Below are 16,065 nucleotides of genomic sequence, written 5' to 3'. Positions count from 1 at the left end.
ATAATATTTATTTTATATAGCGTCTTTCTGCCAATTCAAGGACGCTTTACAATACAACAATGGAAAAATACAACAATAAAGTGACTGGTCACATCTAAATGTTTCAATTGGCCCAAGTGAAATTCTGTAAATTTAATTTGATAATTTACAGAATTTCACTTGGGCCAATTGAAAAATTTTGTTGTATTTTTCTATTGTTGTATTGACCAGTCACTTGAAAATTTTGATTTGGGGAGGTTAGATTTTTTACAGTGATGTGGGTTTTCAGTTCTCTTGAAGTCAGGGATATTGGAGATATCCCGGAGCGATTGTACAATTCTACAATTTGGGAGCGGCAACACTGAACGCCTACCTCCAAATATTGACAGCTTAAAGCAAGGTGTAACAAGAGAACCCTTACTGGAGGACATAAGCGAGCGACGTGGGGAGTAGGGGTGACGGAGATAACCTGTAACAAGAGAATGAATGAATGAATGAGGCATTTATATAGCGCTTTCATATGTACTACTGTACACCCAAAGCGCTTTACAATCATATCAGAACCAAGAGAACCCTTACTGGAGGACATAAGCGAGCGACGTGGGGAGTAGGGGTGACGGAGATCATAAATATATTGTAGAGTGACAGTGGAGAGCTTTAAAAATGATGAGGAGGAATTTATATTGGATTTGATAGGAAACAGACAGCCAGTGTAGATTGCGGAGGATGGGGTGAAATGAGAACACTGTTTGGAAAAGGGGAGATCCATTAAAGCAGAATTATGAATGTTCTGGAGCCTATTGATTAAATTATTGGGAAGAGCGAAAAAAGAGCATTGCAGGAATCAAGACGTGATGTAACGAATGCATGAACAAAGGTTTCAGCATCAGTGGAGCTAAGCATAGAACACAGCCTGGCAATGTTGTGGAGATGAAGAAAGGACAAATTGGTGAGAGAAGAAATGTGTGAAGTGAAGGAGTGTGGAATCGAAGGGAACCCCTAGGTTGCGAACCGTAAGAACAGGTTTGGCCAATACACCATCAATATCTAATGCGGATCACCATAGTGAAGTGGAGTGTGATTATCAAATCGCAAAGGCTGCAATTTAATGAAATAAATGTATGTGCTTTTAATAAATGTATAAATGTATGTGCGGCAATTTGTTTTTACACGATAATTTTTATTATTATATTATATTTCTCAAATATTTTTTTACAGTTGAAATATAACAGTATGAATCTTTGTTTTTATTTTGTTTTATTCAGACATTTTTATATTTTTATTTAGTAATAATAATAATTAAATAAATTATTATTATTATTGCCATATTAATATAAAACCACAAAATTGTATCCAAATACAAATACAAACAAGCACAGCAAACCTGGATTTTTTTTAAATCACATTTTATATCACAATTTTTATAAGACAAATCTAAATTAGATTTTTTTTTACCCAAATCATGCAGCACTACAGTATATCGAAGTGCCATGGTCATACCATGGTACCATAGCCTTTGTGTTTGTATTAATAATGTGTTGTTGTTGGATAGGCTGTGGAGGTCATTGAGGACCACTGTGGAGATTCAGACGCTAAACTCCAGAGCCAGAAGACCCAGGCTTTCCTTTCGCTGGCCCGTTTTTCTGACGCACAGTACCAGAGCATCGAAAACTACATGAAGTCATCCGAGTTTGAGAACAAGCATGCTCTCCTGGAGAAGGCCAAGGAGGAAGTGGACCTGATGCGGGAGAGGAAGGTCGGCAACAACAGGTGAGCATGAAACTACCTTTTTTAGAAATCTTTTGCTCACCAGTGACACATATATACGAAGTGTTAAACACGTCTTTTTTTCATGTGTAGATACACAGTGAAAGTTCAGAGAGAACTAGAGCTGGACGTCAAGGCATTGGCTAACCTACAGACCGACCGCAACCGCTTCCTTCTCAAGGCCGTGGAGAACTACATTCAGTGCCTGGAGCTGGGAGAAGAACATGACACCTGGGTCTTCAGACTGGCCTCCCTCTGGCTGGAGAATGCAGATGTCAAGACCGTGAATGACATGATGAAGGTATGACAACATCTCCTAGAAGTACAGAGGAAGCAGAGATGAAAGTCTCTAAATACGGTCAAGATTCTGTGTTGTAATTTGTGTTTGTGCTTTTATTAGAGTGGTGTAAAGAAAATCCCATCACATAAGTTCCTGCCCCTGATGTACCAGTTGGCTGCTCGGATGGGCACTAAAGTATCCAGTTCCATGACCTCACAGGACGTGGGCTTCCATCATGTTCTGAACCAGGTAACATTTTCCTTTATTTTTATTCAGAATTTGAACCTCACAAGTGAAATCTACCATAGACGCACAACTGACATGTGTTCTGTCATCAGCTGATCTGTCAGTCATCCACTGACCACCCCCACCACACTCTCTTCATCATTTTGGCACTGGTCAACGCCAACAAGGATGAGAGTTTCTCTCGCAGTCGTCTATCCAAGAGCAGTGCCCGCCAACCTTCACCTCTGGACTTGGTATAAAACACAGAAGACATAATCATAAGTCTTTTACGTTTTGGCTGCATTGGCTAAACATTTGTTTTGAGAAGACTCTAGGAGTTTTTCATGTCTAGCTATAAAGTCTAAATCAGTGGTTTCCAACTGGTTTGGCCATGGGACGCACATTTTCCCATTGTCATTAAGCCGTGACCTAAATTTTCAGGAATTTGAATTATTTATTTCTCAAAAATAGTTGACACACACACACACACACACACACACACACACACACACACACACACACACACACACACACACACGTACGTACCGTCCCACTTTATTTAACAGACACATAAACTGTAAGAATTTCACTAACTCTGATGAATAACAGTATAAGGGAAGGCTATTAAATGGCAGTCCCAAACTAGTTTTTCATAATACAATAAAGTTTGTAAGTTGTGGAAATATTTGGAAACTAAGTTACCATGCTAAATACACAATACTAATATGAACTGTTAATAAAACATGGAAACATACTATGTAGAAATCTAATTTTACAGTAGCGTTGTGTCCTGACTAACCTTTTTGTTACTAAAACCTTAATGACATGTGTTGGTCTGTAGGAACGGGCCGAGGTCGCTCGAAAGATCATTGACGTGGTTCGTAAAAAGAGACCCAAGATGGTCAAAGACATTGAGACACTTTGCAATGCCTACATCACGTTGGCATACATGGACGCCAGTCGCCATAAAACTGAAAAGAGTGAGTAAAAGTCAACCATCTGATGAGATTCACTTCCTGTCTATTCCCATTATAACGCAAGTCAGTTTGCACTTAAAGTACAAATTCAGTGTTTCATTTTAGAAAGTAAAAAGTAATTTAATTGCTGTTCAAATGTTTGCACAAATGTTTTTTTCTTTTTTAACCCTAAAAACACCCCAGAGGGTTAATATATGAGAAGTATTAGTTTATTAATGTCAGAGCCCTTGTCAAACTAACTAGCCTCTACTAAGGGATGATAACTTATTAGTTCACCAACATTTAAACCTTTATGTTATTCTAAACCCAAGTGAATATTCTGGCCACTCTTATTCTCACAATGTTGTGAAAGTGTTGATATTAATGTGAGTCAATATTGTTACCCTCCTTGACATTTTTATTTAAACATTGTAATTATAATTTGTATCTATTTATTTAGTTTATGTTAGTATTTAGTGTTTATTGCCCAAAAAAAGGGAAAAAAAGACACACATCATGGTTTAAAACTAAACCTTTAGACATGTCTACAATTTTAATATGATTGCAAAAACTGCATATTTAAAAAACAATATATAATGTCCTAAAATGGACTAATATTTTTTTTTAGGATTAGGCACTTGCTTTTACTGACCATTTGTTACACATTTTTATAATTGTTTTAAGATCCATTTTTCACCCACAAAATTTGTACTACCTGTACTTTAAGTCATTTTGGATAAAAGCACCAGGTAATTTACTAATTAGTAGTTATTTAATTAGCAATATTATTGTATGGTTCCTATCAGAGTTTTACACTAATAGGGTGCAATAACACTACAGGATTGTGCTTAACATGCTGTTAAAATAGGTAAGAAACGAAATAGTCTTTTCTTGCATCGTGACATATGCTTCTCGAACAAGCGGGACTTGATTTGGTCCATTGGAAATCTATTGGATTGTTGTGGTTTGCTATTGGTGGATCTCATGTGAGTGACAGGTTGCTTCGCCCTCACGCCAGTAAACACATCATCAGAGAAGAGAAGAGATGAGCTGCAAGAGGGCGGGGAAGTTATTTTGATTAAAGATTATGAGGAACTTGAATACATTTTTTTTTTTAAAAGATGTGCATGTATAAAAAAAATGTGTGTGTATATATATATATATATATATATATATATATATATATATATATATATATTGTAATATTCCATAAAAAACAAGAATTGTACATTTTGATTTCATGGTGACTTTCAGGCAAGTGGTTCTTATAGACTAAAGTCAAAATGGTCAACGTTATAAATGTTATATTCTGACTACAGACCGTTTATTGTTAAATATGATTGTCTTTTCTGTGCAGAAGCCATACCTATTCCACCAGAACAACCCATCATGCAAATCAAAGACCTCAATGATGTTGTCATTCCCACCATGGACATCAAGGTGACATATGATCACTGAAAGATCTTCTTTTTTGTCAGAGAAGCCTGTGCTCTGTGATGTGGTTACTTGAGTTTGTTGTTGTGTATGTGGCCATTTCTTTCAGGTGGACCCATCAGGCAAATATGAAGACCTTGTGACTGTCAGGTCATTCAAACCTCACTTTCACCTTGCTGGAGGTGTCAACCTACCCAAAATAATCGACTGTGTGGGTTCAGACGGCAAGAGCAGGAGACAGCTAGTCAAGGTCTGGTTATCCAAGAACACCATCACCTCTTCAGAGTTTTTCTTTTTTCTTAAAGGCACACTATGCAAGATTTGTACCTTAGTATAACAGCTTCGAAATCATTTCGATGGTAAACGAACTCGTAGTAGGGCGAATCATCCCGATAGCAAAGCAGGGGGAGACGCTGCTGGCAAAACCAGCAATGCAGGTTTTCGAGGTGGCGCCCTGCCAAATCTCGCCAGAATCACAACGTTTTACGGCACGATGTCACATACACCAACAACATAAGAAGCAGCCTCTATCAGGGTTTCCGCGGGGTCTTAAAAAGTCTAAAATTCTGAACTTTAAATTTAAGTTCAGGAAAAACGGCCAGATTTTCATCCTAGGTCTTAAATTTCATTTAGTCAGGTCTAAAAAAGTGTTTACCCTCGTTCATTTCCAGAAACGCTGGCCACAGAAAGTTATTACAAAGTAGCAAAAAAGTATCGAGTTGTAGCCTACAAAGCGGAGCCCTAGAGCAGGGGTCTCCAACACGTCGCTCGCGTGCTCCAATACCTCGTGGCTTGAGCTAGCTCGCCAGAGGCCGTTCACATATCGCGTCTTTTGCGTGCTCAAGTTTGTTCAAATGTAGGCACGCGGCAAGCGCGCTCATAATTGAAGCGACGCGCACATTTTTTTTACCAGGCGCAACGAGATGAAAAAATCTAAACTTTTCAGAATGCCGCAAACGCACCGCAGGTCATGTGACAGGAACCAACCAATCACCCCTTTCCTTAACAACATTGAAAGCTCAGTCAACATGAAGGATGGGGGTGCACCCAAACACTACTAATAAATATAAGCTAATGTGTAAATGTCAGTAATTTATCTTTTTTGACTCATTCTTTTTATATAAAAAAAAAAATTTAAAGGCTGAAATATGAGGTTTATCTTTGTATAAAACCTTTTTTGTCAAAACTTTATTTGAACTTGTACATGTTAGTAGATAACATGTTGCAAGACACACTTTTAAAATCTGGCCATCATTTTTAATGGTATTTTAATGTTTACGTAAACAAAAAGTGCCTCAGATAATCCTAGATAGATAGATACTCTAATGATCCCGAGGTAACTATCTATCTAACTTGGATAATGCGTCGTTTCAATCTTTATGGTCTTAAAATGTCTTAAAAAGGTCTTAAATTTGACTTACTGAAACCTGCAGAAACCCTGACTCTATGGAAGACACTATCACGCATTTCAGACGTGAATCATGGCAGAGTTGACGAAGAAAGCGCGGTTGGAAGAGTGCAGAGACGGCTCTGCGTGAGTGGTATTTACGACAGTAACGTTAAATACAAGTACTCCACAGTGACTCTAGGGGTCGCTGTTTGAGAAAAACGGAAACTGCATAGTGTGCCTTTAATAACAACATCCAGTCAAAAAGCTGATTTCTTATTTATTTCACTTAGTTGTTTTGTGTTTTTTTCTTTTCTTTTCTTCTTTCAAGTATTTGGACACTAAAATCCTGGAGACCCCTTTGCTTGTTTTAGATACAGAGTGGGGACAAAATCTGCCAAAATCGCTTGCACATGTCTTAATCTTCTTACTACTTGTTTAAAACTTGTGTAGGTTTGCCAGTCAGTGTTGTTAATAACTGAATCTGAAGTGAGGTAATGTGTTCTGACACAGGGTCAGGATGATCTGCGGCAGGACGCAGTGATGCAGCAGGTCTTTCATATGTGCTCCACTCTTCTCCAGCGCAACGCAGAAACCCGCAAGAGGAAGCTCAACATCCGCCGTTACAAAGTAAAGACACCTTTCATACACTATCCTGATAGCACATCTGGTTTCATTAACTAAAACATTCATTAACAGTATTCAGCAGACGTTTTGATGATGTCTGTGATTTAAACTTTGTGCATACACTTAAAAACGTAATACCATGGTCTGTCTGAATACACGTTGCGCATTAAAATCTTTTAAAGTCCCCCTGTAGTCAGTAATTTTATCCCTTAAAACTCATCTTTGATCACCAAAATTACATATTTAAAGTGGTGGTATAATACCCTTTTTCCAAGATGTAAAATAAGTCTTTGATGTCCCCAGAGTGTGTATGTGAAGTTTTAGCTCAAAATACCCCACAGATATTTTTATATAGCATGTTAAATTTGTCACTTTTTGAGGGTGAGCAAAAACGCACTGTTTTTGTGTCTGTTCCTTTAAATGCAAATGAGCTGCTGCTCCCGTCACAGGGGGCGGAGCTACAACAGCTCGTGTCCTTTTACCTCACACAGACATGCACTGAAAATTTCAAAAACTTTTAGCCTTTTATGTTCAAACCGAAGTCAGAAAGATGGAGAAACTCAAGAAGAAGTGACATGTAGACAACATTTCAAAATGGTTAGTTGGTGAATTTATGTAGCATATGTGTAGTTATCTTCTAGTCATTGATTAGCATATTCTGTCTTGATAATCTTTAAATCGTGTTCAGGGGCGGGGTTTATGTACATTTTAGGGTTAGTGATGTCACTAAACCGGGCAGGAATGTCGTGTAGTCCCTACCAGCCGTTTGTTGTAGTCCTTAAAAAGCAATTTATTTAAAAGAAAATATCTCCCTTTGCTTTGAACTTTGAGCGTTGTAACTTTGCAGATGTTGTGTTTATGCTTAAACATCAACATTACGCACTAACTAAAGATAGAAAAGTGAAATCATATTCAACCACCCCTTTAAAAGTTTTTTTTCTTGAAAAAAAATTATTCATGCCTTAAAATAGCTTGAATGTAACTCTACACCCTTGCCTTATTTATTATACGCGGTTCTATGAATATACAAATGAGCCCCGCCTCCACTCACACACACCAGCTCAGAGATCCACTCGCTGACGATCACACGTTGATCTGATTGGTTACAAGGTAGTTTGTGACGTCAGAAACACCAGCGATTTCAAACAGCGTTTTTTGAGACAATACTCAAGAGAAAATACTCAGCAATGGTGTTGACTTATAAATTTGCACATGGTTTGTCTTAAAACATATTAAAAACATTTAACACTTAAGACATATAAACAACATTAAAAGCTTGATTTTCTCCACAGGGGGACTTTATTGCACAGGTAGTTCCAGTCAGTTTAATCACCGTTCTATATTAATGCACTGTTTTCATTGAATCACACTCGCACACGGAGAAACATTCAGAAGCACAGAATCTTATCAACATTGCCCTGTGGCTTTTATGAATAAAACAGCTTTGCTTCTGAATTGCTACATTATATTTATAAGCGATGAGGGGGTAGCGTCGCTGTTTTTGAAGTAATTAAACTCACAGCTTCATTGGTAGAAGAGAGATGCTGCACAGATAAAGGTAATTCACACACATCTCTCTCTCTCTCTCTCTCTCTCTCAATAATTAATGCAAATAGATGCTATAAATCAAATAAAAGTAATCTTGCCACACTGCTTCATCTCTATGTCTGATTTAAAGTGGGCAGAATGCTAGATCTAATGAGCAATAACTGAAAGGCAAAAAAAAACACACATCATTTTTACCCTTCTAGTCAAATATTGCGCTGCAAACATCAATAGCAGCTTTAACTTATTAACGATGATATAAGCAGGTTAACCCACGGCTAGCTGTGCATTAAACGATTTGAATACACGATTTAATGCACGAATTGACAATGTGTGTGCTTACTGGGTCAAGTAAAATAGCTTTTAGAGCTGTAATGAATATGTAAATATGACTTTATCAACACTGAGCCATGTGTTTGTACCAGGTGGTGCCGTTTTCCCAGCGCAGTGGTGTTTTGGAGTGGTGTTCTGGTACTGTGCCCATTGGAGAGTTCCTGGTGGACCCACAGAAGGGGGCACACAAACGCTTCCGCCCACAAGACTGGGCCAACATGTCCTGTCGCAAGAAAATGATGGTACTGGATTTTATTGCCTTATTTCATTTGTCATCCTGCTAATTCATTCTTACAGGCATTTTCCTATGACCTTTTTGTTTGTAATATTAGGGATCGTCTTTAAAAAAAACGATTATTTGTGAAATATTTGACTCATGTTCTCGTTGTGATGATGTAGGAGGCTCAAAGGCTGGAATTCGATGACAAACTTCAGGCTTTCACAGAGGTGTGCCAGAAATTCCGGCCAGTATTCCGATACTTTTGCATGGAGCGCTTCCTAGATCCTGCGGTGTGGCTGGAGAGACAGCTAGCGTACACTCGCAGTGTGGCCACCTCTTCTATCGGTACTCATACACACAACATCATTACTCACAAGTTTTCCATTTGACCATAAACTGATTATTGCTGACATGCAGGGTCGGAAAATAACGGGGGCTTGGGGCAAAATACACCCAAAATGAGCAAAAATGGTCTCCAAATTCAAGATAAGGGGGCAGAAAATGCGCCTCTACAATTTCTAAATAAATCTAATACAGCCTGTCATGAAATGAATGAAAATGTTGATTGCGACATGACATTTAGATGCAGCATTGAGCATTAAATCCAATCACAGACGTTTCTGTTGAGTTTATGAATGCAGAGGCCAGTCTGAGTCACCGCTGAAAACACTGGGGTTTTGTTCATTGCTCACTGACTAAATGCTGCTGTCCCGTAGATTCTCTCATCATAAACAACAAAGTGCAGATACGATATAAGTAAAGGATTCATTGAAGTCATGGACCGATTCAGTGATGGGGAATGCTATCGTATCACTTTCTGTACATAATTTATTCCTAGTTTTGTTTCACATGCTATTAAAATAACTACTGTGAAGTGTTCTAATGTGTAAAAAGCAATAAACAAATATATAAATGTCTGTGTAGCAAGAATATGACGTGCCATTTCTTGAAAAACATTTTTTTAAATGTATTTTATTAAATGACATTAATAATACTCACTACTACTACAATAATAATCACCACCTTTGAGTAACTCTCAGGGTTTGTACAAGGTGTTTTAAGTCCTGGAAAACAGCCATATTTACGAAGAGGGACTTGAAAAGTGCATGACAAATTTTTTCGGAAAAAAAACACACAAATGCAATCTTTTCACGCAAAATGAACACTGCAGCCCGTGTCATAAACCCCCATCAGACCTTTTCTCGATACGGTACGCCAACATTATAATATAAAATAGTATTTATTGAACAATAATAGCCATTATAAATGTTCTCGTACATTAAATACGTTGTAAGTTGTATTTTGGATACCTTATATCTGTAATTTGAGTTTAAAAAAATCCTTAAAAAAACACTAAAGATATTATTTGATAAGTGTGATCCCTTGAAAACCAAATAAGAAGTGCTTGAAAAGTCCTGGAATTTCATTTTACAGTATCTGTACGAACCCTGGTCTGTGTAATAAACATAAATGCTATGTCAGATGCAGCTTCTGTTCTACCTTAGCTGTAAAGATGGCATTTGTTAATGTTGATAACATTTTATTGATAATGGTCTGTAGTATTCTGATAGATTTAAGTACTTGGTTAAATGTATGTAGTCCTATTTGACGTAAAAGGCAACACGGATACATTTAATTAGATATTTACAAAGGTAAAAAAAAAAAAAAAAAGATCCCCCTGGAAATCAATACCGTTCCAATATTAATGGAAAAGTTAATTTCTGCGGGACAGAACAGAGATCTGGCCTCAGATTTTCCGAACCCCTTTAAAACAATATTATTCCCTGAATTTCATAGACAGTCATGTGAAAGTAGTGATGTGTCTTGTGTCTGACAGTGGGTTACATCGTCGGCCTGGGCGATCGGCACATTCAGAACATTCTCATTGATGAACAGACTGCAGAACTGGTCCACATTGACCTTGGTATGTGTACACTGAAAACTAACGCTTCAGAAGGTCTTGGCTCTTTTCGTGTTTTACATTTTCGCCTTCGTCGTCTCTCCGCACAGGTGTTGCGTTTGAGCAGGGTAAAATCTTGCCCACCCCTGAGACGGTTCCCTTCAGACTGTCTCGGGACATCGTGGATGGGATGGGCATCACAGGGGTGGAGGGTGTCTTCCGGAGGTCAGTCTTAAGGAGGTGTTCTCACATTTGAACCCACTGAACCGGATCTAAACCGGGTTTTGGCAACTCTAAACCTACTCTGAAACCTATAACTGAAATGAATCAAGTGTAAAAACACCAAAATGGAAATCTTGATGTTTTGTGACATTATAATCCATTTCTGTGAAAGGAACTGAACAATTATTATCTTTTTTTTAGATGTTGTGAGAAAACAATGGAAGTTATGAGGAGTTCTCAGGAAGCCCTGTTGACCATTGTGGAGGTAAACAAGATTAATTTATCCCATCTCACACACTGACAGGTGTCATTCGTCTGTAAAGTAATGTTTGATTTTGTGTGTGTGTGTGCAGGTGTTGCTGTACGACCCTCTGTTTGACTGGACCATGAACCCTCTGAAGGCCTTCTACCTGCAGCAGCACGATGAGCAGGCGGAGCTCAATGCCACGCTCAACCCCACGCCGGGCGCAGACGAGATCGACACGCATCGCAAGGCCAGGTAACACTCGTTTCACACACTTAAGAGTCCGGTGTTCGGTTCCACGTCCTGTTCGTCAGATGCGGTCGCATTTTCATCCTTTTTTCTTGCCGGTGCGACTGAACTTTGTTAGAGGTTTCCTGTAGCTCAGTGGTAAGAGCATTGCGTTAACAACGCAAGGTTGTGGGTTCGATCCCAGGGGATTGCACATGCCTATGTATAAATGTATAGGATAACGCAAGTATTGGATAAAAGCGTCTGCCAAATGCATAAATGTAAATGTAAGAGGTCACACTGGTGCGACCACTAGGTCTGTCACTTTACGTTCGAAAATCGATTGCACAATCGATCGGACCAACCAACACAAGTTTCGAAAACGAAAATAGGGAATCGATTTTAACGGTCTTTTCTCGGAGCGCGTCCAGCTCGTCACGATACGCCCGCAGCGAACGCGCGTCACACAGCAACTGCAGGCTCGGACAAACACACATAACAATACTTCTGCATAATGTTTCTCTTATTACTACACAACTGTGAATTCTGCCGGTTTTCAGACAGTCTCATGCACACAGATACAGATTCGGGCTACGGTCTACAATCGCCTACGTAGGCGAAATTTGTTTGACATTTCTAATCGTAAACACAGCCATGTTGAAGACTGCAGTAATTGCTGCTTATTGTTTTTCGAGAATGTTGCACTCCTGTTTGTCTTTTATGATCAAAGCCTTGTAGTTTTTATTGTGGAGGGAAAAACATATGTAATGCAATGATGATTGTACAAATAAGCATTCATTAAAAACCTGATTTATCATATTTGATACATTTAGAAATGTTTTCGAAACAATGATGTATGGATAATAAAGTCAACTTCGAGTTGCTTCAGTCCAGTATGTGTTCATCTTGAAATATTACTAACAATATAAAAGTTATTTACATTTACTACTATAAAAAAACAGTTAAGATTTCACAGCAAAAGACTTGCTTTTACTTGTTAAACAAATAACTATTAATCAGACGGCATATAGTCGATTTTACACAATAGGATTTTCAGCAAGTTTTGATCATGTTAGTAATTTAGAGGATTTTTCCATATCAAATATGAAATATACAATGTCTCGTAAATGTGCTAATTGTTACAATTGGGTCTCTTAAATTATGATCTGCGCAATGACAGGATTTGGCTATAACTGCTAAATACAGTCAAACCAAAAATTATTCAGACACCAGATATAATTTGTGATATTTTTTTACTAGTGTGTGCAGGACACTATAATTCATTTATGTAAGTGAGGAGAGCAAAATAAAGTAAACTGTGACATAGTATACCCAAACATTCTTCATACAGTGACTACCAGTAAAATTTATTAAAATTTGGGACCAAAAATTATTCAGACACTTTGACCTGATCATTTTTACCTTTATTTTTGCGACCTTTATACACACAGACTGAAGAAAATGAAGCATTGCTTGGGGATCGGTTGAGCTAAACTGGTATTATCTAATTGTGTAGTTAAATTTAACATCTGACAGATATTCAACATAATTCATCTGCGACACAGTCTAACAGAAGAATGGACAAAACCAGTGAAATATCAACTGAGTTCTTGTCATATTTATTACCATTTTCTAAACTGTAGCGAATAAACTGTGATAATGTGAGAAATGTTAAAGGTGTCTGAATGAATGTTGGTCTGACTGTATATCCGTTTACCTCAGTACTGGTGTAGTTCCAGTATTTTACCTTTGTACGGCAGTATAGAGTTGGTAAGTCACTCACACCCTAATCTGAATAAAGGTTTTAAGTGAAAATACAGGTGATGTACACATTTCTCCAGTGCAAAGCCATGTTTCTAACAGTCAGGATTATTTACATGGCGCTTTGGATTCCTGCAGCAAAGCAGTGATTGTGTGTTGTGTGTTTGTGCAGTGACAGTCAGAGCTTTAATAAAGTGGCGGAGCGAGTGTTACTGCGCCTGCAGGAGAAGCTAAAGGGTGTTGAGGACGGGACGGTGCTCAGTGTGGGTGGCCAGGTAAACCTCCTCATTCAGCAGGCGATGGACCCCAAAAACCTCAGCCGCCTCTTCCCCGGATGGCAGGCCTGGGTCTGACACGTTTTGATTCTATCAAAGTTTGGTTCATGTTCACAGTACAGTAATAAATCACGGTTAAACTGTTAAGCTCTCAATCATTTCAGTTTAAAACACATTTTTGATTTTAACATGTGGAATTGCATTTGGTTAAATCTCGATCAAAGGTTTTCAAACAACATGTTTTATAATACGTTTTTTTTCACACAGTATAAATGGGGCGTTATATATTAAAACTATTTATAGGTATTACTAATAGGTAATAAGAACATGAAGTGTTGCTCACACAAAAAAGAGAAACACAACATGAACAAATTTAAACAAAAACAATATTACAAAATAATAAATTACAAAAACATGTACATAAAATACTCAAATATACGGTCACCATACTGTAAATAAGGTGATAAACAGAACATTTTAATATTTAATGTAAAGCTATGGGTATTTTTAAATATATTTATTTTAAAGGAAATTATTAACTGTATTGCTAACCAACTTTACCATATAGTTACAGTTTTACTGTAAAATATTGCAATGTAACTCTCAAAAATCAGGTTTTTACTGTAGCTTTTATACATTGTATTTCTGATACAAGCACAACCAGTTTATTTCCAATGAAAGAAACCATTTCCATCAACAATATACTGTTATTTAAAGGGTTTTCGGAAAACATTGTAATGTTAGCGCAGAAATATGATTTCAGCAGTGTTGGGGAGGTTACTTTGGAAATGTAATAGGTTACAGATTACAAGTTACCCTGTTTAAAATGTAATACGTAGTGTACCTATTTCAATGACTTTATTAAAGTAATGTAACTGATTACTTATCTAATTAATGTTTTCAACTGTTAATCATTTTCAAACATTTATTTAACCTTGTACTCAACACTGATCACTATCATAGCTCCTAAATATCCTTCACAATGTAATACAAGCCAAGAAATAAGAATTCATGCTGATATTGTCCACTTTGAAACCTAGAGTGTTTCCAAACTTTCGTAAGGCACTGCATGTCTGGCGATAGAAGCAGATTTGTACCCCTGATAACCTCATACTGTCTCTACTGTACACCTACTACAGTATCCCATGAGACTTAACCACATACTGTACAATCTCTGCTTCATTAATCAGTGTGTGGGTGCAGTTAATGAAGTTATAAAGAGTCAGTGGAAGGACCGCAGTTGAGCTGCACAATCATTAGAGATGCTTGAGGTTCATTAGTGGCTTCATGAGGCAAACATGCTTTAAAACAGTTGCCGAGAGGCTGTTACATAACTCACAAAACGACTTCAGTGTGTGTGTGCGTGTGCGTGTGCGTGTGTGTGTGTGTGTGTGTGTGTGTGCGCGCAACTCCTCAAAAACTGACCACAAAACCCTAGAAACAAAAAACGCAATCTGAAAATCTAGCTAGTTCTACTGATTTTCCCAAGTTGATATTAGTAATTATTTAGCCAATGATTTATCCAAAGCTATTTATGGAATACAATACAACACTACAGAGACAGTCCATATGGAGGATCTCTGGAGGCATTACTCCAAAGTTGTCCCACCTAAAAACCATGGTTGTGGGGGATAAAGTGGGATATTGGAAAGTACTGAAAAACATACAAACTTTGGAGTACCAGTTCAGTTCGACTACTAAGTTACCATCACCTGACAAATTATTAAACATTTAACTCCTCATATTCATCATATTCACAAAATTGTAATGGCCTCGTCCTGGTCGATATTTAATTCGGTAACATCTGGCAGTTTTGATTTATATGCTGTTGAATGTTTGACGCTCACGTTAGCTTACTTGTGCGTATGCAACTTCTATAAGCCCCATCTAGTTTACGCAGATCATCATCGTCACTTGTTTTTGGATCTGGAGATGCTGTACTCTTTCAGAAGATCTGTAACAGCGCCCCCTACCGTATAACAGTGAAAAACATGTGTCATAAATGACGGAAGATCTTGTTAATGGAGTTTGACCTGCTTGTTTCTGGCAGTGTTCAGCATTTCCTGGACTGAATATGAGCTCATCCACAGAGAGTCGAGCACTGCACTCAAAACACTAATGTGAGATTGAGGAAAGAATCGAGGCATGGAAGCTTGTGGACATTTGCATTTATTCCAGTTACCTTTCAGATTTTCCAGACTAAAGCGGTTCAATTCAAATCTGTCTAAAACTTTCTAGAGTAGTGAGTAGAAATATCCAATTAAATATCGATTTTAATAATAAATAATCATTAATTAGCCATATACATGTATATTAAAATTATTCAAATACATTTATAATCATTCAATTTAAATTAAGTGCCAGATTTATTAAATAGGGCGTGAGAGCGCAATCCCATAAAAGTGCAGATGAGGGAATGTTCTGCGGGTGAATCTTCTGACAATGAACATTTCCATAATGACCAACACAATCTACCAAGAGCAGCGCAAATTAACGTAGATTTGTAAACAAGCAGAGCCAATGATAATCAGGTGTGGGTAATCTACTAACAATACAGGAACAGAAAATTGAAGATAGCATGGCTTGGCAAACTATATGTTGGGATATCGTCGTCTTCTGGCATTCAAAATGCACAATTCAAAACACGAGTGTATAAAATTCTGTCCCTTCTTCCATACTCTC

General features: G+C 37.7%; 1 protein-coding gene across 2 annotated transcripts in view; it reads left to right on the top strand.

The window, feature by feature from the left end:
• Nucleotides 1-15,694, top strand: part of atm (ATM serine/threonine kinase) — a 74,285-nt gene extending 58,591 nt beyond the window's left edge. For both annotated transcript variants that reach the window (XM_082180601.1, XM_082180600.1), the window contains 15 exons: nt 1,532-1,749; nt 1,840-2,047; nt 2,147-2,275; nt 2,365-2,505; nt 3,093-3,231; nt 4,565-4,647; nt 4,751-4,891; nt 6,542-6,658; nt 8,626-8,775; nt 8,933-9,098; nt 10,591-10,677; nt 10,764-10,878; nt 11,077-11,140; nt 11,229-11,374; nt 13,281-15,694. In XM_082180601.1, the coding sequence (XP_082036727.1) occupies nt 1,532-1,749; nt 1,840-2,047; nt 2,147-2,275; nt 2,365-2,505; nt 3,093-3,231; nt 4,565-4,647; nt 4,751-4,891; nt 6,542-6,658; nt 8,626-8,775; nt 8,933-9,098; nt 10,591-10,677; nt 10,764-10,878; nt 11,077-11,140; nt 11,229-11,374; nt 13,281-13,461 (2,085 nt within the window). In that variant the 3' untranslated portion in view covers nt 13,462-15,694. The remainder of the gene's footprint in view (nt 1-1,531; nt 1,750-1,839; nt 2,048-2,146; nt 2,276-2,364; nt 2,506-3,092; nt 3,232-4,564; nt 4,648-4,750; nt 4,892-6,541; nt 6,659-8,625; nt 8,776-8,932; nt 9,099-10,590; nt 10,678-10,763; nt 10,879-11,076; nt 11,141-11,228; nt 11,375-13,280) is intronic.
• The last annotated feature ends 371 nt before the right edge of the window (nt 15,695-16,065 follow it).

This window comes from Leuciscus leuciscus (genome assembly GCF_965113295.1).
Source record: "Leuciscus leuciscus genome assembly, chromosome: 9".
Lineage (NCBI taxonomy): Eukaryota > Metazoa > Chordata > Actinopteri > Cypriniformes > Leuciscidae > Leuciscus > Leuciscus leuciscus.
Note: the sequence above shows the minus strand (reverse complement) of the source record. Positions and strands in the feature narration are given on the sequence as shown.